Here is a 23492-nt window from a genome sequence, read left to right as displayed (position 1 = left end):
TTTTTCAAGCATCCTTATCTTACAAATATTTAATACCTACACCAGCATAAAATATACAGCTGAATAATTTTATAAATATGGATAGCTAAGCTTAGCTTTATTTACAACACATTTTCACCATTTCTTGACAAATACAAACACATTGGTGATGAAGATTTGCAAACAAGATGTTCGTTTTCATAAAAATGCAACACAAAATTCAATTATAATAGTGTACAGTCCCTAAGTGCAATATTACATTCCGTTATTTCTAAATGAAGATTTCAATATTTATTGTTCAACTTGATGAAGGCAAAACAGGAACGTTATTTTATGATTTATCTTTCTTGGCAATCAGGACAGAAATCATGCTACAAAAGAAATAATATCTGTAAGTGAGAAGGACATTTCTTTGAGACTACTAATTACACAGGACATCAATGAAGGTGTTCTGCCAAGTTCTGAATGACTCTGCAAAAGGTTACTGTTTTCTAGACAAGCAGTTACTTACCTATATAAATACAGGAAGAATGAGATGAGATGAAATCCTAGTTTAACCATGGACTCTTTTAGAAAACCTTTTAGTTCACTCCTATTATGAATTTCTGCTGGATCATAGATGCCAACATTGCCTGAGGGTTTATTCAGATATCTAAGAAAATAAACAAGTTTTGTGGGTTAAGAGTAAGTAACACTACGGTAAAACAGAGTCTTAAATATTGTATATATATTACCGATATATCAGCCATGCAGCTATTGGAGATGTTATAACGAAGTAAATCCAGTGAAAATGAATGAGAAACATCACAGGCAAGTATAACTGGGCAATAATTTCTGGAATTATAAACTATAAAAGAAAGAATTTAAAACAGGTTACAAATGGTGATTTATTTTAAGGAAAAATCTTAGATATTCTGTGACATCTAAGTATAGACATATATCATAAAAGATCATGTATTACAATGCTATAGGAATGCTCTTCCTTTATGTCATAGAACTCGCAATATGTACCCACTACCCAGGCATATCAACCACTTCCAATTCTTCTAGCTATAAATCCCTTTTAAACCTAAAAAAAATTATAAATATCCTACCTTGTTCAGCCTTTCACAGCACGTTGTTGCATTGATATAATCGCATTCTAAATCCGATAGATTGATAATCTACAGAATGCTAAGGACGCTATATGTTTAAAATATAAATGTCAAACATATTTCATAAAAACATATTTCACAAATAGTGAAAAACAATGCATTACTCATTGGTACAAGGATACAAAAAATACTGTGAGAAATAGTAATCCAGCGGCGTCAACAAGTGAGAATATAAATAAATAAGTATCAGAGAGCAACATCTTTGTTATGAAGGCCGAAATTTCTGCTTGTTTATGCTGTTTTTTAACCGACCAAGCGCAAAGAGGTTGTCAAATATTTTGCATTTTCGAATGAACCGGGTCTGCAATTTTACAAAATTTTGACCAGCTGAAGGCGCGCTACCCTCTGGGGAGGGGTGAGTTACCAATAAAAAATGCCTTAAATATATCCCTAAACTAATTTTTTTCGGATGTTTTTTGCATACTAAATATGTACTGAATTGTATAAAATAGTTTATGAATCTCGTGTTAACAGTTTTATAAATATTTACCGATTTATGCAATTTTAAAATTTTTACCTTCTTCCCCTCTGTTACATAATCCTGTCGTTGTAATTTTAGTGGTTTATTTTGAATTTTTTTTCGCTAAAATTTGAAACCAACATGGCGACCACTCACGCTTTTGCCGTTGTCAAGAACAATTGTTATAAAGCTCCAAGGCTCTCAAACACCGACATGCCGGCCAGCATGAAGGAAATTAACGAACAAACATCGTTTTCTCAAAGTTCCGAAGGCGACGAAGTGTCCTTGGATGATAGAAATCGTAGAAAAACTCGTAGTTCAACTGGCCGCAAGCGACATATCAACAAAGGCCGAGATAAATTTATACAAAGCTTTGAAGCAGGTGACGATGTCAGCGAAGAACAGTTCTATGAGAATCTATTAAAATTGCGAGAGGAACATAAAAAGACTTTGAAATTTCTGGAGACGAAATATTATAACGAATTAAGAAAGGAAAAGAGTTTTCAATGGCAGGGTTTTCAAGAAGGAGTTGGACTAAGCGAATCGAATAGTACTGCAAATATTATGGAGAAACGTGATATGGATAAGTCGCATGGTAAAAATCCAAAGTCTTCCACTCGTGATTTCGTCAAAGATCTCTCTCATCTAACAAATGGTTCAGTAGGTATGAAATGAAATTTTGGTACATTATATTTTTATTATTTTACCATTGAATAACTACATTTAGGGGTAGGGAGTGGACCGGGTGGTCCCTGGAAAATTTCTACCTCCTCCCTTGCACGCAATTGATTATAGCGCTATGATTCTATTATATCTTGAATGATTTTTGTAATGTTTGACTGCAGAAGATAGAGATGAAAGTGATGAGTCGTTTGATGAAAGTGAAGATGAAGTTGTAATGGAAGAAAAGGCATCATCACCGAGCACTCCTGAAGAGTTCTCAAGCTCTTTGTTCCCCAAGAGATCTGCAACAATGGATATGGTTGAACATTTATGGAAGGATTTCTCAGTTCAAGATTACACAGCTGTTGATGATGACACTCTTGAGACAGCACCTGCAGGGGAAACAGAGAAAATGGCAAAAGAAAAGGTAGATGTATGACTTTTAGATATAAGAATGAACTCTTCAGAAACAAAATGTTGATTTTGTAAGCAAAAAAAATTACAAAGCTCTATTAAGGTCCACTAGGCTTATTTTCAATAATAAATTGGCTTTTTTTCAATTGGCTCATAAAGTTTGCAATCTTCAAGGAATGGACTCCATCAATCACAGTGCCTAAACCATTCACGATGACTTTACGGGAGGCGACGAAAGAGAAACGAAAGACGCGTTCCATGCAAATGCTTGAGGAAGAACTGGTTCTCAAGAAATCCATGGAAGAGGTGGAACTAAAGAAAAAATTCCGAGCCCAGCCTGTCCCAGCGACGACATTCCTGCCTTTGTACGATGATATTATGGACAAGAACAAACGAAGGAGCGAACATATTCGCGACATCAACAAGGCCATCCTGAAGGCGACGGAGAAACCATTCAGCTTTGTTAAACGCGAGGAAATGAAGAAGCATTTGAGGGAAGAGGAACGAAGGAAGGCTGAACAGCAGAAGGCAAGAGAAGAGACAAAGCGTGCTTCGTTCAAGGCCAAACCACCACCAAAACACCAGGACGATCTCACCCTTGCGGACAGGCAGACGGAAGAAGATGAATACAGGAAGATACGGAAAAAACTTCGCGCAGCTGAGCTGCTTGCTCAGTCTCGTTTACCCCCGAGCATGGAGGCGCGGGAGAACGTCACAGCTGCGGCGAAATCGCGCAAAAAGTGTCGCAAATCTCGCGAGCAAAAGTCGCAATTTCGACCGAACATCAATCCGGATGTGCCCGACTTCGACGCGTTGCACTGGGAGTTTGAGAAAGAGCTGAGGAAACGCAAGAAAGAACGACAACCGACTGTGGTCGAACCATTTCATTTGAAGACGGCGCATATACCTCGAGCCAAGAGCACTTTGATACGTGCACGATCCATGGAGAACTTAAGTCGCAGCGTTGGGGATTCACCTAGTGTCCCGCGAAAAAGACAGAATAGACCTTACAGCGCACGGTTGTCATCGTCCCAGGATACCCTGCCATTCGGGTGAGATATATTGATAATCGTCGTATACCTAGAACGAAAGAAAATACCTTACGTTATACGGAACTCAGGCCTCTCGGGGAAACGGGGTGTGGTAGAGGTGATTGGCAAGGACGTAAAATTGCAAAGAATTTTGTTATTGCAAAGAAATTGATCGCAAGCAAATTGACTTTTGCGTTTTCTGTTATTTCATACGCAAAAATTTGATTTCTTTTTTCAGAACCACAGAGTCGGTACGGCTTCGGGACAGCGCCGTAAGGAAGAGCTTGGAAGTACAGAAACAGAAAAATGATGAAACGTTGAAAGCAAAAAGAGCGAGGCAGAAACGCGAGAAAGAACTTCGCTCTCAAGTCACGGTGAAAGCGATGGCAAACGATCATTCTTGGCAGCTGAGGAACAGCAGCAAACAGAAATTGAAAAGCTTCAAGTACGTGTCACGCGGTTGTATGGGGAGTAGAGAGTTTTCACCTAGAAATAAATAAGTCTGTCATATCGATGTTCATTTGAAAAGAAGATTCATAAAATTTATGATCTGATGAATAGGATAGCCTTGGGACGGACACCTAAGCGGTGCTGTGCTAATGCATCGACTGTATAGTGTAATATGGTCTTTGGATAACTTGGAATGAAAGCGAGCACTTTTACATTCAACATGTTGCTCCAGTCTTTCAATTAGTTCCAAAATAGTTTTGTTCACCCGACACGTGATATTATCCATCCAATTACTCTCACGAGAGTCTTGTTTTTGTCATTCATTTGTGCATGCATATAGTTAGCTAGCCTGTCTTTCATTTCATAACCTTCTTCAATAACTTATCTCAATGCGTGCAACTTTATTCACAGGGAAAGTGAAAGCGTCCGTCAAGAGGAATACGAGAATGAACTGGCTGAGATGAATCGCCGCGTTGAACAACGACCTCTCCTCTTCGAAAGAGAATCGCAGGAAAACGCCAGGAGAAAGGCAGAAAAGAAATACAAACAGATACTGCGAGACGCTGGCGTGGATGATCATCTCGTGAGCAGACTGGTAACCAAAGATGGTAACATCATCGATGCTGACGACAGCGACGGTAGTGCTGGGGATCTCGAGGGACGCAATGGTGATGATGACGAGTATCCTTTGAGTGATCATGCCGCTCGATCCGGGTCTGAGAATAGTCATGGGGTAGTCTCAGATCAGGAGTACGAGGATGACTAAGTAATATTTCGAGACAAATAACTGTAATATGTATATAATGCAATTGAATGTTAGATAGCCAAAGCCTACGTCTATCGGTGTCTGTTCAACTCCGAAATAAAACTCAAGTTTTTTAATAGAACTTTGGTCTGGTGATTTGCCGTTTTTGAAAGTGAAAGCTTCCAACAATTGTAAAACATTAAATTTCGAGTGTATTTTTGAACCTTTCAAATGAGATGATGACTTTTCAAGTTTTTTTCTATTATCCTAAACACCGTTCATTGGTGTTAGAAATAGGGTTAGTCGATAGAATCCCGCGTAATCTGAAAGAAGGTTTTGATACATTATTGAACTACCAAGGTAACATGCACTACTAATAGCTTACGTTTTGAGACGTGCAGTGAATCACTAATAAAGAGATTGTATCAGTTATTAACTTCCAACTTCGCAAAATCTTAATTCATGTTTCTGGTGTTGACTTGACCCGCGGCTTTTACAACCAAGTCAACCATGGAATAAAATTGACCAAGAGGTGTCAAGAGATGTACACCAAATATGTGAATGATTTGCATATTCGATGTATCACGTTGATGCTTCTTTGTATATAGGCTTACGTGGCTTTAACTTAAATTATTGAACCCATTAAGTTACCGACCCGCGGTTTAAATCGCAGGTGCGGAAACTGCCCAGACTGCCCAGATACATTTCAACGTACTTAACTCTTTCCGAGACAGAACGTTAGTTGCATATCGATAAATCACGAAATTATTGTTGATATGACTACCTATCAAATTTATCAATCATTACCGATATCTCAGAGACGAAAGGTAATAAATATTTTTCAGTTCCTCAGGTTTGCCTCAACTAACAAACCATCATCTCCGATTCATAAAATGTAAATTGATCATGGCCAAAATTGATCAAAACAAATGATCATTATTTGTCTCCGTTTACGTCACAGCCTCGACTGTATGCCTTCAGCTCGTTACGAATGAACCGGTCAAACCGGATTGCCGAACCAGTTTAGCCAGATGTCACATTGCGAAGGCGTTGTATGTTTGTTCTCCTTTGCATAAAGAAGATGATTTGTTTTTCATTCAATAAAACTGAAACTTAACGTTGAATTAACTGATGGAAAGTTTCCCAATGGTAGTCCGGGGAGACAAACTGACAGACGCGCAACGATAAAGTTCGGTCGTGTCACACATGTCGTTAACATTGTTGTATTGTAAATATATTCAAATGTGTCACAGCCCCTTTGTTTCCGATAGGACTCCCCATATTTACCGCCAACCGGTTTTGAAAACCCCCAAATGGCGCCCCCGAAAACGGTCAGATTGAATCAACCAATTTTCAATTTTCTCACGAAGAGCAAGTGTATGAACACAAATATGACTAATGAGTATGATATTTTGCTTTCCAAACGATTTATCTTCCCAAATTGAAGTTTATGTTTTAAAAGCAATGAATAATTCATGTCATTACTTTTTGGTGTGAACGATGTTCGCTCTTCGTCGGAGCTGCTCGGAATTACTATTTTGACGATCACGTGATGCAGTTGCAAAATTAAACATAAAATATAAGTAACGCTAGGTAGTTTTCGTGTACAAAATGCATGGAATTTATTACGTAGAGTGTGTAGGATTGAATGCGCAAGTTATCAGAACTTGAGGCGAGTTTTCCTAAAAAAGTTTGATTGGATTTTTTCTTTCTATTTGAGGCGTCCATTTTACGGCCTGTCACGAAGGTGCTACGAGGGAAAATCGTGAAGCGTGGTTCGGTATGCGAGTGTGGTAGAGAGTGAACAATAATGGCCGATTGAAAAGTGTGGTGTGTGTGCGTAGATCATTGAAATGCCTCGTTCGTAGACTGCTTTCCTTCAACTTCTATTTTGGTCACGTCGCCTTGGCGTGAACAACTCAACGCATTGAAAATGTCGGCGAATACAAATTCACGGATTTATCGAGTTGGGGGTGAGTAAAGTTTTTCATAAAATTGTCAGAATTTCCTGACCACGAGAGGGCCGGCGGTCGAGGTGGCCCTCCGCTAAACTGATCTTCTACATTACGCAGACTGCAGAGGATGCCTAAATCATAACTTCTTACTAGTGTAATAAGTTTTGCGATGAATTTACACCAAATGAATACACATTCGTTGTTTTTTTTCACAAATTCACAAGTTTTACCCCTCCTATTAAACCGGTAGACGTAGTAATGCTTTAGGTTGATACCGGATCAAATCTGTCCAAGGGTTTTGCTTCGCGTTTTTAGCGCTGAATTTGAAAAAAATCAGCAAGTTTTGTACAATTTTAACCAAATGTATTCCTGTGGGTGAAAAACGTATATTAGGGTATTACTTATTGAGAATTTTTGATGGTTTAAGATTAAGATGATTTGTAATAATTTATATTCTATTATTTTGTGTGTACATTTTTTTGTATTTGTGTGTTAATGTTAGGTTTTTACCTTCATCCCTACCTCTTCATACCAGATGAATTTGGCCTGTTACAAAAGGCTTGTACCCTTTCGCTATTTTCTTGATTCCAGTTTTAGAAGCTCACCAGGTTAAAGCAAAACTGTACAAGATGGCGTAAAAATCCAAATTTGTCTGGAATGTTATAAAACTACATCATCATCGCATATTGTGAATTCCCTAAAGATTCCATATAAACTTAGGGAATATTGGATGTTATCCTAATGAAATTTGTACACTATTTGTGGAAACTATAAGTTCACCCCCAGATCCGCATTATAAACCATTTTTGACGATAAGCTGATAGGAATTACAAATAAAATTTTCTTTCTGGTGCGGGGTTGTTAATGTACATTGTTAATTATTTTATTTAGCAAGTTTTAACAGTGATTACTTCACATCTTAACATAATTTTCTCGACTATGATGTTATCTACATTCACTTTCTGTCAAAACAAAGCAGTTAGAATTCTTAGAACCCAACCCTGCAACCTGATACTACAACATTCAGAATAATCCAACTGATCTCATAAATGGCCTGGAGTAATATATTGGTCCGGTAGCCAATGGGATCAACATCTTTGTTTATCTAACAATTTTGTTATACGTACAAAGCATTACCAAGAACTAACAGTTTTCATATTTTCTTCAGATTATGTTTATGTTGAAACTGCCCCAGTTTATCCATATCAAATTCGCAGAATAGAGGAACTAACAAAGGTATTGTCCTTTCGTTGAGCATTTGAGATGTGAAACAGTATCGCTAGTGTGAGATCATTACTGTTACCTTTTCTTTTTGTGAACAACCTTTGTCTCTTTTAAGTTGGGAAATGGTCAAATTGAAGCGAAAGTACAATGTTTTTATCGTCGCCGTGATTTATCAACTCCACTGATCGCTCAAGCTGATAGGCATGCAGGTGTGTTGACATATTTCACTACTGAAAGAAAACTCATGTGCCAATCAGTGTGATAATCAGATATGATTATTTTCAGGTGCTGCAGAAGAAGATGCAGAGATTGACATGGGTGATGGGGAATTAGACGATGTAAAAATGCATCAGCTTTCTCATAGAGAACTGTTTCTATCGAGGCAATACGAAACTATAAATGCTAGTCAAATAAGGTTTGTTGGAATATATATTGCATTTGACCTGCCAAATGACACACCAACTTCAGACTCATTTTTCATGGCTAATTTTATAGAGGAAAGTGTTTGGTCACTCTTTACTGTGAAACAGAGGTTCTACCAAGATATTCAGGAAAAGAGGTAATGGAGTCATTCTGTTTCTTCAAAATCAGCATCTTTTCTTTGTTTCTCTTTGTTTTTTTGAAGTAGGGTATCATTATGTTCCTATGTAATATTAACTTGATGTTTCAGGATTGGTTCTATTACTGCCTTGTTTACGACCCGCAACAAAAAGCATTGCTTGCTGATAAAGGAGAGATTGGAATTGGCTCGAATTACCAGCCAACGATCCCCCTGAAGCTTGAAGACAGTATGTAGATGAAGTTACGCTTGAGGGTAGTGGAAGACTAATTGGAGATTCTAAATGAACATGTGTGTTTTATTGTAGCAAGCGATGATACCAGAGATTTATCGCAACTGGAGACGATGGTTTGGACATCAAATCACAACTTGACAGACCGTGAAGTTGACCAGTTCCTCGTTGTCTCCAGGTGAGTGTTGGTAGTTAAACCATTTGGGCTTTGGTAGCTTTATTGTTGTTGCTTGAGCATTTTGTGTTTCTCTGTCAGGTCTGTTGGTACCTTTGCTAGAGCACTAGACTGTAGCAGCTCTGTAAAACAACCAAGTCTTCATATGAGTGCCGCAGCAGCGTCAAGAGATATTACACAGGTATTCCATTGCAAACACATCTATCTATGGCATGCCTATTATAAAGTTGTTTTCACAGCTGTGTAATTGACACTTTCTTCGACACTGATTCTGCTCGTTTTTCAGTTCCATGCACTGTGTGTTCTACACAAGAGTTCGTATGATCTTAGCAAAGCTGTTGGGAGTTTGGTCCCTTCTGGAGGTCCTGTATTGTGTCGAGATGAGATGGAAGAATGGTCTGCAGGTATAACATGTCTACTTCTGAAATCATGTAGCGTTCGGCAGAAACATCCAGATGTACTACATAGATTTAGTGCCTGTTAGGTTAATCCCCAAGTTTCCATATTCTCAAATCAGGTGAAGCGGGATTATTTGAAGAAGCTGTCAATAAATATGGAAAGGACTTCAGTGACATTCAAAAGGACTTTGTAAGTTGTTGTCATAAAACTTCACAAGTTTTCTTTGAAAATATTTTTTGCTAAATGTTTGGAATATCCTTTAGCTTCCGTGGAAGAGTATTTCCAGTATCATTGAGTACTACTATATGTGGAAGACAACAGATAGATACGTCAGACAGGTTTGTAAATGAGTTATAGGACTGTGACTGAGAATGAATGACTTCAGGACCTAACCCAAAATGTTAATGGAGTGCAACTAGGTTCCTCTGTTGGGAATTAAACCCATGTCTGTGTGAATCTGGGGCAGTGTTTTCATCCCCAATCTCCAAAAAGGTTCAAAAAAATAACAGAAAGTTTTTCTCTCTTGTAGAAAAGAATGAAAAGTGTTGAGAAGGAGTCAGACTTGAAACAAATCCTCGTCTCAAACCCGTAAGTTAAACGGAAACACTCCTTAATACATCCTATTCGACACTTGATCTGTCAAAACCACTAATACTTTCGCTTTTTGTCGTGTATAGACCAGGAACAACCTGTGTGACTGGGTCTGGTGACAAGGAATCTGTCAATTCAATTCCTTACCCTCCTCCTGGGGTCATTACCAAACCACCTACTCCGGGATATTCCTGTGAAAGTTGCTATGGTAAGAAACTGATAAAGGGTTGCTCCATTTCTGCCTAGATCGGCCTAGTCTCGACCGTAAACGCTCCTCAAACTGACCGTTAAGGATTTGCCGTATCCAATCCAATTCTTTGCCTTCTCGTGTCTTCTTTCAAGTTAATTTTATTTCTTTACAATTCTCCTCAGCGAATACATCAACTCACTGGTTTCCATGGTCCACACCAAACACCCAGTATAAACACTACGTTTGTTCTGTATGCTGGGTTTACTGGAAGAAATACGGCGGACTCAAGAAACCAGGTATTCACCTTGATAATACATTGACGACGAGAAAAACTGCCCTAGTCCTCCAAACTGCTGGGAGGATTTCTCGAAGTTCCTCTTGCCACTGTAGTCAGGATTCTTATTTCACGTCTTCATATCTCATACGTAGACAGTTGTGAAATGTTCAAAGCTTATCGAAGTGGTATAACTAGAAGAAGTATAATAGAAGTATCATAGAATTTGTTGTTTTGTTCATTTGTTTACCTTTAATTTGTTTCAGATGGGTTTTCCAGTCGAAGGGTTGGGGAAGAAGTTCGTTACACTTGTCGTATTTGTGGGAAAGTGTTCAACAGAGCAGGTAATCAACGTTTCTCTATTTTTCCATCTTTCACCTTTTCATTGTGGTCGCTTTTTCCGGCTTCGGTCGTGGGTGTCATTCAAGAACTCGTTTTCTAACAACAAGCTATTATTGTGTTTATTATTATTTAGCACTTCTTTCTAACCATATGGTGACTCACAAGCCTTTCAAATGCTTCGTCAGTGCATGTGATAAGGTAAGCAAAGCCATAATCTTTGCTTCCTTTATACATTATTATATATATTACCACCACTAGTTTCGAATGCCCCAATATCATCTTCTGTTTGTCATCTTTACAGACGTTTAACACAGAAGCCAACCTAACGCGACACTTGTCGTCCTGTCATTCATTGAGACCTCGCAGTCCACCTCATGCGAAGCCAAAGCCAGCGTTCTTCATGAAGGTTCTTCCTCTCACGAAGATCTCACGATATCTGTGTCCGGATTTCCTCAAGTTTCCGCATCTTGCACGCGTGTTTAACGATCGTCTAGAAATCAACGATGTGCGGCAAGCATGTGAGTATTTTGACTAGATCATTTTCTTCCAATGCGCCCGTTGAATACACTCGGATTTTTTGCTCCGATTTTGAATGCGATTCTCTTCTTGATGTAAACAAGTCTGAGAAAAACCTCTTATAAAACCTCTGGTTTTCTTTGCCCATATACAACTGATGTTCTCGTTCTGAAAACCAAGCTTAGATAGGGAAGTTTTTTTTGTCCAGTCAATATTGGCTTTTCCAATTGTTGATGTACGTAAACGACTCTCTCGTGTGTTGCTCTAGGTGTCAGCCGTATTTCCCGGAAAGTTGCCGAGAACATTATCGCGAAAAGGCAAATAAAACAACGAAAACCGCTGGAAAGCATAGTCGAAGTCCTGAAAACCAGACCACCCAAAGTAACCAGTGACGTCACGGCCACACCTCAAGTTTCAACGCACGTGACAAAGACTAGGTCAAAGTCCACATCAGGGATGCATCCATCACCGATTACGTCACCAACTCGTAAGATGCTTCACTCGCCTCGGTTGTATGTACCGCAGGTCAATGTGAACGAGGTCGTAGAGCCACGCCCGGCACATTCATCGAAACACATGCTGTCGCGGAAGAGGTCTTTGGAGAACATCAATCCTCATCAGAACGGTTTAGATGGTAGGTTATGAAATGAACCATATTATCATTTTTCTCGTCATTGTGATTGTACTACCAGCCGAAGAGGAATAAGTGGTCTCAACAATTATTCAACTTTCAGGTCCCGCCACGAAAAGATTTGTCAGTAACTCGCCTCTCGGAAAGAAAGGTTGTGAGTGCAAGCATTGTGGCAAAGTACTTCATAATCAAGGTAGGGTAACATGACTAACATCCATTTTGATCGTGGCATTTCTTTCACGGATATCCCCTAATCGAGCCGCCGGCAAGAAGCTATGGATTATACAACGTGAACATATTATATTGCGTATTTCATTTATAAGGCTATAACCAATACCCTTGTGATATATTTACGTCACTTTCTGAGCACGCTTTCTTCGTTTCCAGCGAGTCTTTCTCATCACATGCAGACGATTCACGCCGTATCTTACCAACCATCACAGGGGTCTGGGCCTCCAAAACAAAAGTCTTATCCTGCTTACTGTGACGTCAACCCGGGCATGGGGCCTGGGGTCACCAAGATGGCGCCTTACGCTGAACACACCGTGACGTCATACACCAATCCAGGTTTGAAATCACCTCCCCAGGCTCCCGGTTCGCTCCCTCTCACCCAACCCCTCTCTAAACCTCCTAAGCAGCAGTTAGGGAGCCCTGTTTCGGGGCCTGGGTTGAACCGGAAGTTGTCCGCGCCCTTGATGAAAAACCATACAGCGGTAAATGGTCAAAATAAGTCTCGGGGCCGGTCGTCTCCGACCAGACAGCCTCAGTTTATAGATCCACCTGAGGAATTTGTTTTTAGTGCAACAAAGGTGATGAGGTGAGGAAGACAACATTTTTTTAGAAATTTCATTTTTCTTAGAAATTATCTTCATTTCTTAGAAACTATTGAATTGGATTACTGTTAGCTCTAGTTGCCTAAACCGTTGTGTGCAAATAGACGGATGTTTCACCTAAATTGTATTCCCTTCCAACCAGGTCAGCAAGAAAGAGTATAGCTGACGAAGTAAAGCGTCGTTTGCCCAGAAAACCATGGGTGGAAGTGAGATGTCCTCCAGAACTGAGAGAGCTCATTTATCGTGTACGAAAACCACGAAAAAGCAAAGATAAAACGCCCATGGGGACTCCGACGAAATCCGATCACCTTCTGACCGATGGGAAAATTCCATCTCCGGTAAAGAACGAGTTGGCCGAGGCCATAACACCCAGGATTAATATGAATGACGAGAAACCCCCTGTTAAAGGACAGGGTATAACGCCCCCCGTAACGGGGATTGCTGAGAACATTGGTTTGCCTGCAAATAATGGAGAGGTTACTACCGCAGGGCCTGTGGCTGCAGGTGGTGGCGTACTTGCAGGTCAGGACGAATCTGGGAAACAGGGGGGTATTGGAGGTACAAATGTGGACGAGCCTATAGTGATTGACGACTGACGTTAAAAAATCTGTTCCCAGAAACTGGATTTGGATGGTGTTCGACTGTTCGTATTAAAATGCAAAACGCTCTTCGTAGGAGTTTACAGCGCTTCTTTTTCTTTACTCCATGTTCCTATCATGTGATTCGTTACCGCTGTTTTCTCGTGAGCAATCTCCTCTGGGGAAATTCGCCTCAGAAAGCTCTGGGGATACACTCCTAGTGAGCATTCCATGACCTCTTGAAGTTCATTGATGGACTAGTTACCTTCCAAAGATATCAACTGTCCGCGCTCAAACCTGAGAGGAACTCAAAACCGAGCAAGGAAACTTTCGCGTTTCGTATTGAACTCACAAAGGCCCCAAAGCAATAAAGAAACTTGTGTACTAAAGTTTTATGTAAAAGGCGACGGCAAATTGAAGTATTTTTACAAGTATTCAATGATAAGGACGCAAGTAGTTATATCTATTTCGACTAAAACACGACTCATGAGCACTGTGAGAAAGAATGTTGAGATTGAAATGTTTATTTTCAATTCCGGCTGTTCCATCTTAAGAGGCGTAAGCGCGAAGGCCCTGGGTACGAAGTGGAACTAGCATAAAACCGGTTACACGGGGCTTCTGTGCTTGGTTTGGGAATAAATCACTTTGAATACGGTATAGTTTTCGACTAGTGTACATAGTTTATAATACCAGTTGTAATAATTATCGTGAGCGTGCTCAGTTTACTGTCAATGTCATGTATTCATCTCAAAGAAAAATAGACTGGATAACCTTCTCTGCTGAATTTTCTTGTGTTGAATTTTGAATATTTCACAATTTTATTCATTTTATCTTTTACGTACAACCGTGAAATGATTTACGTTTATGATTAGAAATACCCCAGAAGTCTGTTGTGTGTGTGTGAAGTAAGCTCGGCTCGTTACAGCGTAACGGAATAAAACAAAATACAAGAACATGGCTTCTGAAATATTTTAGGTTATTCGTTATCAAAAAACCAATGATTTTCCGACCTTATGCTGTTATGCATATGGTCAAACTAAAGCGAAAATTGGACATAGGGGTTTGAAACGTTGACGAAAGAAAAATAAGTCATCGAGAATTCAAGACATTTTGCGGCTTGCCTTTTAAATACCTTTCAATTTTGAACTTCGTGGACGAAAGCGACAGATTCGAGTGAAATCGCTTTCCCGAAGGAACATGATTATTATGATGACTTTGTGCCAAGTCAAAAAGGACCGGGATTTAAAATGATTATATTTCGTGCCCACCCGCACCATGCATTATCGAAATAATTAAATCTGTACAACTTAGCATCAAATGTGGTATAACAACTGCCTAAGACAATTGCCATAGACAAAAACACTTTGTTTATTTTAGGCAGTTGTTATACGACATTTGATGCTATATTGCTTTTGCTGTTGTCATGTGTTGGTGAAAGAAATGGGATTGTTTACGAAGGGTTTTGAACATCCTACCCTTCCTAATAATCATTAATACTTATTGGAACTACATTGTGAATTTTGGGAGAAGTTAGAAGTGGAGTTAAACGGACAAGTTGATTGAGTTTTTCTGACCATGATTTTTGGTTCTCATCCAGACAATCTTTGGGGTATGATGATTGAAGGCACTATGGTTAAACATTAAATGTTTTAATTCCTTTAGCCCCTACATTCGTAGTTCGTTTATCTTTGATAAAGTCCGTCTTGTTGATCTTGACTTTGGGTGTGATCCTGAACCCTTCATTCTTGACTTTCATAGTTTTGATTCTTTTGATTTATGAAGTCTGTCCATGAATTGATCTACTCCAGCCATTGACAGTGTTGATGCAAAGACTCTTCTCGTCTTGAATCCATCATCTTCTAATTCATCATCGCTGCCGTTTGCGACCTTCACTTCAATACCAGCATCGACAATGAGCCTACCATAACGTTCCTTAAACATGAGCAATATTGGAATACAACCCGCGCACGAAGCGAATAACGCCCAGTTCATCCATATCGTACCTGAAAAGAAAAAAAGATGAAATAGTAATAAGTTATTTCAAACGAATATTTGAAGGGATTTTTATTTGACAACTAGTTACAGTCTTTTCCCGCCAGTTCAGATCAGCTGATATGATTGGACCATTTAGTATATAGAGGTTCTCGGCACTGGCTTACCTATTCCAGGTATCATGACAACGAGAAGAAATATGACAGTCCAGATGTTATTCACAAGCGTGAGTACTCCTGTAGTGACGCCTTCAGAAATGGGGTAAGTACATTCAACGGTGAGCTCATAGAATAGCGGAATTGTACCACTTATACTGAAACCACCAATGATGCTGGACGGATAAAGTGATGCTGCAAGGTAAGAATTATGAAATTAGGAAGAGTATTAAAGGGAAGATACGGGGACAAGGGAAGCCTGGTACCAACGCTTTAAATAACTATAAATAAAGCCGAGCGAGTCCGCATGGGATTGGTGCCAGGTGGCTATGGTTACTTACCTTCAGAGAATGGAATTATTCTCAAGCAGAGCAACGAAAACCAGAGAAATGACGCCGAAGAACAGACGAAAAGAAACAGAAGTAGTCGTTTGATGTTGCCGCCAAAGAAATCGGAAAATCTACAAGTAAGAAATGCATGTGTTGAACGTTTTTGAAAGTGATGAAGCAAAGCTTCACTTATACTGCAGAGAAATTTCTTTACTGAAGGCTATTTTTTCTCTCGGTGATTACCTGGCAAGCAATATTCCAGCGCTGATACCAGCAATTGTGGCGTAGAAACCGATCCAGCCTGCTTGATTCTGGGAAGAAAATTACGAATCGTTTTATTTCTGGGACAAGAAGAACTGCGATGAATTTCACTCAAAATCGCTGAGAATCTATTTTGGTGAGTCGTGTGAAGGGACTAATACGACGATTTAGCCTTTGCTCAAATGCAAATTCTTTGTTTTAGACATCGTCGAATGAAAACAAAGCAAAGAAATCCTCGTCAAGGTAAGATCACCACATATCATTTTTTTGCTGCTCAGTTGTATACATAATATTGAGTGAGATGACTTGAACCTCGTGGACAGATTTGCACGTACCTGTCCAATGTTAAAACCCTCCAGATTCAATGCTAGTAACGCCCCCCAACCACTGTAAATTCCTGAAAAATGATGGACGATTTCTGGTTACTGCTTGCTACACGAATACAAAATTTCTAAAACTTGTTTTTTCATCATCTACCTGTGGTGATTCCGTAGATCATGGCCAGCGTCCAAAACTGCTTGTGTCGTAAAAGTTGCTTGAATCCTGCACTGAAGTCCTCTCGCTCGGTTGCAGATGAAAGACTGGGGGGAGTGGGAGGCTTGCTTGGGAAATATACCGCTGTGCATACGAACAGCACGGCAATCACGCCAAACTCTGGATAATTGAAAACAAATTGCGACATTAAGCCAATAATTTGTAGTGGAATATAAATGAAACGGGGGAGTCCACTCACCTATGTACAGTAAACGCATGATTTCATCTTCCCGTTTTTGAAGCAAATCATTTTTCTCTGAACAAATGGTAGAACGCAATGAATTAATATAGCATGAAACAGACTCGGAATTATAACACCATCTTGCGATCGCAAGATTTGAAATCTCCAGCTTGAAAGATAACGTGTTCAAAATTTGTCCCGTTTATATTTTATCAAATTAGTCGGCTGGTAAAGATTTTGGACCGACTTATCAACACATGCCGAACAAAACCAACTCTGGTGATATTTCATTTAGAACATTCCGTTCTCACCTTTAGTTACCCTCGCGTCCAGTGCAGCGAAATCTGTCCCAGACGACCTTGCGAAGATCGCCTTGGCCTCCTGCTCTGTGAGTACTAAATACCATACTGCTAGCTCGTCATAGGTTGCCCTAGATAGTCTATATTCGTTATTCGGTCTTCCCAATGTCAGCACCGTATAAAAATTCTCAATTGAATCTGTTGGGGAGAATTCCTCCACTCTACTAGCAAGTGTGCCATTTGTGTGTACGCTTAGCCCATCACGTGAACTCCAGCTGAATAGCACGTGTGTCCAGGTATACGTCGGGACTGTCACGTGCGTGGTCCATGCTGCCTTGCCCGTACGAACACTGACTGCTATATAATTACTACCATTACTATACAAATCCTGGTAGATAACAAAACCAGGCTGTTTTATATCAGTGCCACTCGTTCCCAGAAAATATTGCCGCTTTTCTGAAGGTTTATATTTTAACCATAACGACACCGTCATTCCGTTACGACATGAAGACGGCTTTCCTAGACAGGTGTTAACAAAATTTCCAAGGTCTATAAAACCATTTCCATTCAATTCTAAAGCTTTCTCAACTTGGCCAGTAACGTGTGCAGTTCTACGGAGAGTTCCTCTAAGGTCGCTCTTAGCATCCTTTATGTAGTGTAGGTTATCATTTGATGTTTGGGGTGAAGGCTGGATAATTTCGTCCATCGACCAGTAGTGTACAGCATCCCTGTATAGTGTTTCTAAAAGGAAGTAGAAAAATACTGAATAAATATGGCGATTAACCTTTGAACAAGTCTAGTCGTGGCAGTTAAAATGAGTCGATTTTATGTAGAAAGTTTATCAATTGATAGCATACCTGACAGAGGAGTGGAATTGTTTAAAAAAAGGTCTTTGGATAGAAAACTGTAAATGCAAATGAGAAGAAATTCGAGATCTTGACATATTTGGCAAAGAATGCATTGTTTAGCAACTCGGCGAACCTGGAATTGGAAGTCAGTTGTGAAAAACTTGGGCTAGTTTGGAAATTGTCCAAATCGACTCCGCCGACCATGTTCGGACCAATCACGAACGACAACGCAACTCCAAGAGAACCGCAGAGCGACGCCACTGCAGTCGCCGTTGTTCGCTCGCTCCTTGGAAACCACGCTGACGACAGCAATGGCGGGGCTGCTTGCGTGACTGGGCCTGCGAGACCGTTCAAGAATTGCCCAGCAGTCATTGTCCTTGGTTGAAAAAAGCAATGGAAATTAGTAAAATTGCCCTCGTGATTTGCAAGATTCGCTCGCAGCAGGCCAACAAATTCAAAACCTAAGAAGAGACCAAAAGGAACTGAAAAGACTCTTACCAAAGAGCGGTACTGTGATCGCTGGTGACGCATCTTAAACCAGTTCCAATAAACATGAGGAAAACAGAAAGTACCAAGGAAACACGAAGACCTGTATATGAAGAACGATGAAACGGGTTATTTTGATTTATTAGTGTACCAGCCCCAGCATCCTGGAAGAACATACCAGTAAAATATATATATCGTACGCCAGTGAAATGTATATATGGTACGCCAGTGAAATATATATATGGTACACCAGTGAAATATATATATGGTACACCAGTGAAATGTATATATGGTACACCAGTGAAATATATATATATGGTACGCCAGTGAAATATATATATGGTACACCAGTGAAATATATGTATGGTACACCAGTGAAATATATATATGGTACACCAGTGAAATATATATATATGGTACACGGTGAACTGGGAAATACCAACCTTTCACATCCATCATCCACGAGAAGAATATCATGGTAAGAAGATACGTGATAGGATCAAGACTCGCAAGTAGTGCAATCTCCGCGTTGCCCCAACCAAACACAGCTTTCACCGTTCCTGATATCGGACCAAAAGCGTTCCACGCGCAATACTGAGCGAACGCAGAGAGAGAAAATACCAGGAGGATGTAGAAACGTCTTTTGTAAGAGCGGATGTTCTCGTCATCCATTCCGTATTCATCTTTTTCTTGCGCGTAATTCTCATTTGGAATATGATCAATGTGGCCATTTGATATTGCTGCTAGCGATGATCCTGCAAAAAAAATGAGCTGAAAGGTAATGGATGTGCTGGAACAAAGAAAAAAATTATAATCAGGATTATGATAGCGACGTTGGTTTTAGTGATGGTGATGATGAGAATGGTTAGCTATGTCAACATATGTGGTCTTCAGAAATTCTATGCTTGAGCTTGACCAAAACGTGCGCGAGATATATTCTTTATCCAAATAATTTTCAATGCTAACATACCTGTATCGGAATATCGCCTTCTCGTCGCCATTGGTTTCCATGGATCCTCGTTAAGCTCCACAGTCATTGGGGTGTTGAAACTTGGTACCTGAAGATAATCCTGTCCTCCTTCCTCCTCCATTGGCAGAGCTGAAAAAAGTTCAAAATCCACAGTAAATCTCTCCGTGATTGCATGCAATGTCCCCCATCAGCCCTCATAATTGCATACAACTCATCGTATAGTTTAAATAGGCCTTTACAATATGCCGGCGTTGCTTTTTACATGCTAAACAGCTCCAATTGAGACAGTGCTGAATATCACGAGTTTTTTATTAATTAAGAAAACTCTTTAGTGTGTCACCGTTGGCAGCCTAGCGTTCTTAATCATCTTATTGTTTTTGTTTTATTTATTAGCTTTTTTTTTCAATATTGCATATGCAAATCATTTTGTCTTTGTGTCAAATGGCCTATTTAGGCTTTGTTTACAATGAAAGATCTTGTGAGTACATATAAATAATCACAGATTTTTGCAGAAACACTCTTTCTGATCGCATAAAAACATATAAAACCCTTTAAATTATATAAGTTAAGCCATTTAAGGCATAGAATTATGAAACTCAAAAATAATAATCGATCTTATAGTCTGAATGCCCTGAAGTACTCAGAGATATTATCGAAATAATCAAGAATCTATTCATTTGGAACGAACCTCATCTCAAGATTATATTCTTTGTCCCATTTTGCAGTATAAAGCAAATTTCACTTATCAACCTAATTTTTCTCTAGTCTCAAAATTCTGGAGCTAAAACGGCAAAAAGCAGGCTTGGCAATGTGGCTTTATTAAGGTACCTGTTCGACTAGCTTGTCAGCTGCAAACTCTACAGCTTAAACTACGGTATAATTCCTTTATACAACAACATCAATATTCTCTCAGCACGAAAATGCGTTATTAGGGCCAACCCATAGTAGTTAAAAGATGAATGCACACTCTTCAATCCATAGGCACTTTTCTTCATTTACTATTTAGGTTTCCCGCAGCCGTAGGCGGTTGTACAGAACAATATCTGATAACTTCAGATTTTGCGAACGATGGATTATAATCCATATGCAGCAGTCTAAGCAATGTATAATCTAAGTACTGTATTCTTTCTACACCTAACTCTGATTAAATTGTTAAGCTTGTTAGGAGAAAAAAATTGGAACGGTATGTAAGCTGATGTAAGCCTCCAGAGGTAAAGATGCCTTCTCAGGGAAAACCCTTACATGATATACAAGTCAACACTTGTCCAATTAATGTTTGCAATTCACATTTTTTTTGTGGGTAGGATGTAAAAAAATAACAGGTTAGCAAAAAAACACTTCACTAAGGATCGCGATATCAAACTCTTGGCGAGAATATCGTAATATTCAAAGCCTGCATCGTTTATAGTACAATAGGCGATGCATGGAAATTGAAGTAATTAAAAAAAAAAGCTGAGATAGTTTTACCTTTTGTTTGCACGAGGTTTAACACTGACAGCTTCCCAAAAGACCGCCTGCTCTATCATTCCAGCCTTTGTGTTTTCTCACAAATCAGACCATAAAAATACTTTTTCGTGCAGGCAAGCGACTCGGCGTTTTGTTGTTGTTTGCGGTCACCCAACTTCCGTTTGTTCTACTGGACTTTAAACATGACGTAACAATTCTGATTGGCTCAAAACCTGCTCGAATGACTTATATAGTTGTTCACGTGGCTCGCGTGCACGTGATCACTCACCAATACTGAGTAAATTATCAACCAGTGTTGTGCAATGTCGCAGTTTTTGCATGGTATGCATTCGACTAAACGATTATACATGCATATCCAGCGATGCCTATCCAAATTTTACAAGAACTGCATGGTGATTTTATATTTCAAATATTTATACTGTGTGGTCCCATGACTACCTATCATGCTTAAAAATCTTAAGTGTTTATTTAATTGCCATCCGGGGGTCACGAGATAACTTCAAAAAGATCTTCGCTTACTTCTGCATAAAGAATGAGGGAGTGATCATTAACTTCTTTTCTTTCATTTTCAACAGACCAATATCTTGTTTTTGTGTTGAATATTGAAGTGACGGTGACATGAGATAAAAATATTGGTAGTTTGACAAAAGCGAATTGATTTTCATATCGTGGTGTTTTTCAAAATAAAAAATTACCACTCCCCGCTGATGAATATAGATAGGTAAATATTTTGCCTTAGTCGTTTCTCTTAGTTTCGTGGAATTTTTGTCAACTTTTATTCGAGCTGAACCTTTGGCAGTCTTGGCCTTTGGCTGACTATTTCTTTCACATATATTGTATGTTTGAGGATCACTTGACGTCATTCCAAAAAAAAAAATTGTTGTATACAGCAGGCCTTCCAAAATGGTCGTAAAAGTATTAATAAATCTCTTGCAACGAATATGACGTGTTCTCGCCTACGTTTCGGCCAGACAAGAGCAGACAGTGTTGAAACGAATATCAATGTAAATTTTTATACATCTTTCATTCCTGTATCTCATTTCACATATGCATTGGGTCAAATACTTTCTAATAATCATCGATGACAGTCAATTGCGGAGTTTCCACCACAAGTGACGCAACACGCACGAGTTTAAATCACGCGTTTAACACACAGAATCGTCTGCATAGGCTATTTTTCCCCCGCGCGTCGCGATTTCCTGTTTTTATTACAAAAGCCTAATATACATAATGTACAATTATTCCTGCAAAGACGAGATTGATACAGTTCAAATTTAACCACTGTCGGTTCAAATAAGGTTGATATCCGCTAGTTTTTTAATACGCATTGTATGTTAAGACTTTATTCAATCTTTGCGCACCTAATCGTTGGTACCAAATTACTAAACTTCAGCAAAATTGGCACAATCTGCGAGAGTTTTCAAATACGATTGGTCGTATACGGTTAGTTAATATGTAGGACAAAGAATTATAATATACTAGATATATATGAAAAATATAGAATTACCTATTAAGTCAATTTATATAGGATTGTCGCACACCGCGCAGTCTAAACCCGCAACTTTGTCCTTATCGACGATAATACACACTATTTAAAATAATAAATTGAAAAAGTATGTTCAATTTACCTTCTCGTTCCTGCGAAAAGACCATTGAAATTTGGTATCCAAAAGAAATTTACTCTTCACGGCATGAGGCCGTCTTGCGACAGTATCGTTTAAAATCACCGATGTTCGCTTTAAAACCACCCATATTAAATTCCAAGTTCCGTTGAAGTTGATTCTGTCATTTTTTGTGTTGACTCGTAAAAAACGTCGTAAATTCGTTCGTGGAACAGGTCTGTAAATATGCGTCAAACGTGTGCGTTCAAGCGACTGACTGACCTTGCCCTTGAATGCCACTAATCAAAACCATCAGGGCCTGTGTCAAGTCACCAGATCATATGGTTCAGTAATCAAACTTTCATATATCAAATTTCAGTGCCCAAGACTGTTTTTATTCTTCATTCCTCGTATTTCTGCTGCTGTTGCACCAAACACCACCCTTGTTAAGTAATAATGGCCAAACGCCATGCAACAATAGAAGAGCAGCTTTTGGGAACAAAAGTTGTTGCAAATTGAAAGCTCACGTAATTCGACATTTAATCCAGCTCCTGGTATGAGACGCCGGAAGGTCAAGCTTGAGTGGGCAAAACCGATTGGCAGAATTCCGTGTCCTATTAATGTTGAAATCTGTCTTGGCGTGTTTTCTTTGTTTGTTTATTGATAGCTTGCTCCCTATGACCTCATTCCAAACTGCCGCATCTACTGTTGATAGAGAATCTGGTAACTTACCTTGACCGTCAAAGAATCTGTCAGTGGAGAGTTTTGCCAAACGCTTCTTAGTGGCAGTACTCGAACGGTTTGACGCAAATGTTTCATAATCACGAGACTCGAGGTAAATGTTTACTTAAACTGAGGGCTGTAAAAACAGTTGAAAGAAAAGGTTTCTTCTCCTGCATTTAATAAGACTTCGCAGAATCCCAAATCTACCAAGATCTAAATACCACACATGAATCATATCCCAATACACCCTA

The 23492-nt window shown here is 39.3% G+C and overlaps 4 protein-coding genes across 5 annotated transcripts; 2 read left to right on the top strand and 2 right to left on the bottom strand.

Annotated features, from left to right (window-relative positions):
- Positions 1-28: 28 nt before the first annotated feature.
- Positions 29-1426, bottom strand: LOC114522313 (protein cornichon homolog 4-like). Its single transcript, XM_028542976.1, has 5 exons — positions 1256-1426; positions 1074-1142; positions 714-826; positions 491-631; positions 29-350 (listed from the first exon to the last, which is right to left on the bottom strand). The coding sequence occupies exons 1-5, from the start codon at positions 1331-1333 to the stop codon at positions 311-313; spliced, it is 441 nt and encodes a 146-aa protein (XP_028398777.1). The 5' UTR covers positions 1334-1426; the 3' UTR covers positions 29-310.
- Positions 1427-1734: 308 nt separating this feature from the next.
- Positions 1735-5076, top strand: LOC114522417 (protein FAM161B-like). Its single transcript, XM_028543091.1, has 5 exons — positions 1735-2257; positions 2439-2683; positions 2845-3722; positions 3940-4146; positions 4563-5076. The coding sequence occupies exons 1-5, from the start codon at positions 1735-1737 to the stop codon at positions 4915-4917; spliced, it is 2208 nt and encodes a 735-aa protein (XP_028398892.1). The 3' UTR covers positions 4918-5076.
- Positions 5077-6536: 1460 nt separating this feature from the next.
- LOC114522289 (metastasis-associated protein MTA3-like) lies at positions 6537-14246 on the top strand. Its single transcript, XM_028542944.1, has 21 exons — positions 6537-6869; positions 8020-8087; positions 8191-8284; positions 8361-8490; positions 8571-8634; positions 8746-8863; positions 8942-9044; positions 9123-9222; positions 9328-9445; positions 9559-9629; positions 9704-9778; positions 9970-10028; positions 10118-10239; positions 10404-10517; positions 10762-10839; positions 10971-11035; positions 11139-11355; positions 11622-11987; positions 12088-12177; positions 12372-12801; positions 12960-14246. Exons 1-21 carry the CDS (start codon positions 6830-6832, stop codon positions 13411-13413), a joined length of 2976 nt encoding a protein of 991 aa, XP_028398745.1. The 5' UTR covers positions 6537-6829; the 3' UTR covers positions 13414-14246.
- An 87-nt stretch (positions 14247-14333) lies between these two features.
- On the bottom strand, positions 14334-23333 carry LOC114522291 (solute carrier family 49 member 4-like). Of its 2 annotated transcripts, none has more exons than XM_028542950.1 (14): positions 22546-23333; positions 19451-19579; positions 18924-19235; positions 18493-18583; positions 18128-18370; positions 18004-18050; positions 17159-17887; positions 16866-16922; positions 16610-16786; positions 16468-16529; positions 16115-16182; positions 15884-16002; positions 15555-15737; positions 14334-15398 (listed from the first exon to the last, which is right to left on the bottom strand). In XM_028542950.1, exons 1-14 carry the CDS (start codon positions 22568-22570, stop codon positions 15148-15150), a joined length of 2493 nt encoding a protein of 830 aa, XP_028398751.1. In that variant the 5' UTR covers positions 22571-23333; the 3' UTR covers positions 14334-15147. The 2 variants fall into 2 exon arrangements, with proteins under 2 accessions (XP_028398751.1, XP_028398752.1); XM_028542951.1 differs by lacking the exon at positions 22546-23333 and adding an exon at positions 20918-22523.
- Between the last annotated feature and the right edge of the window lie 159 nt (positions 23334-23492).

The sequence above is a fragment of the Dendronephthya gigantea genome, unplaced genomic scaffold, assembly GCF_004324835.1.
Source record: "Dendronephthya gigantea isolate DGI-Jeju-01 unplaced genomic scaffold, DenGig_1.0 000022F, whole genome shotgun sequence".
In the NCBI taxonomy this organism is placed as follows: Eukaryota; Metazoa; Cnidaria; class Anthozoa; order Malacalcyonacea; family Nephtheidae; genus Dendronephthya; species Dendronephthya gigantea.
The sequence above is the reverse complement of the archived record's forward strand: the minus strand, read 5'-3'. Positions and strand labels throughout refer to the sequence as shown.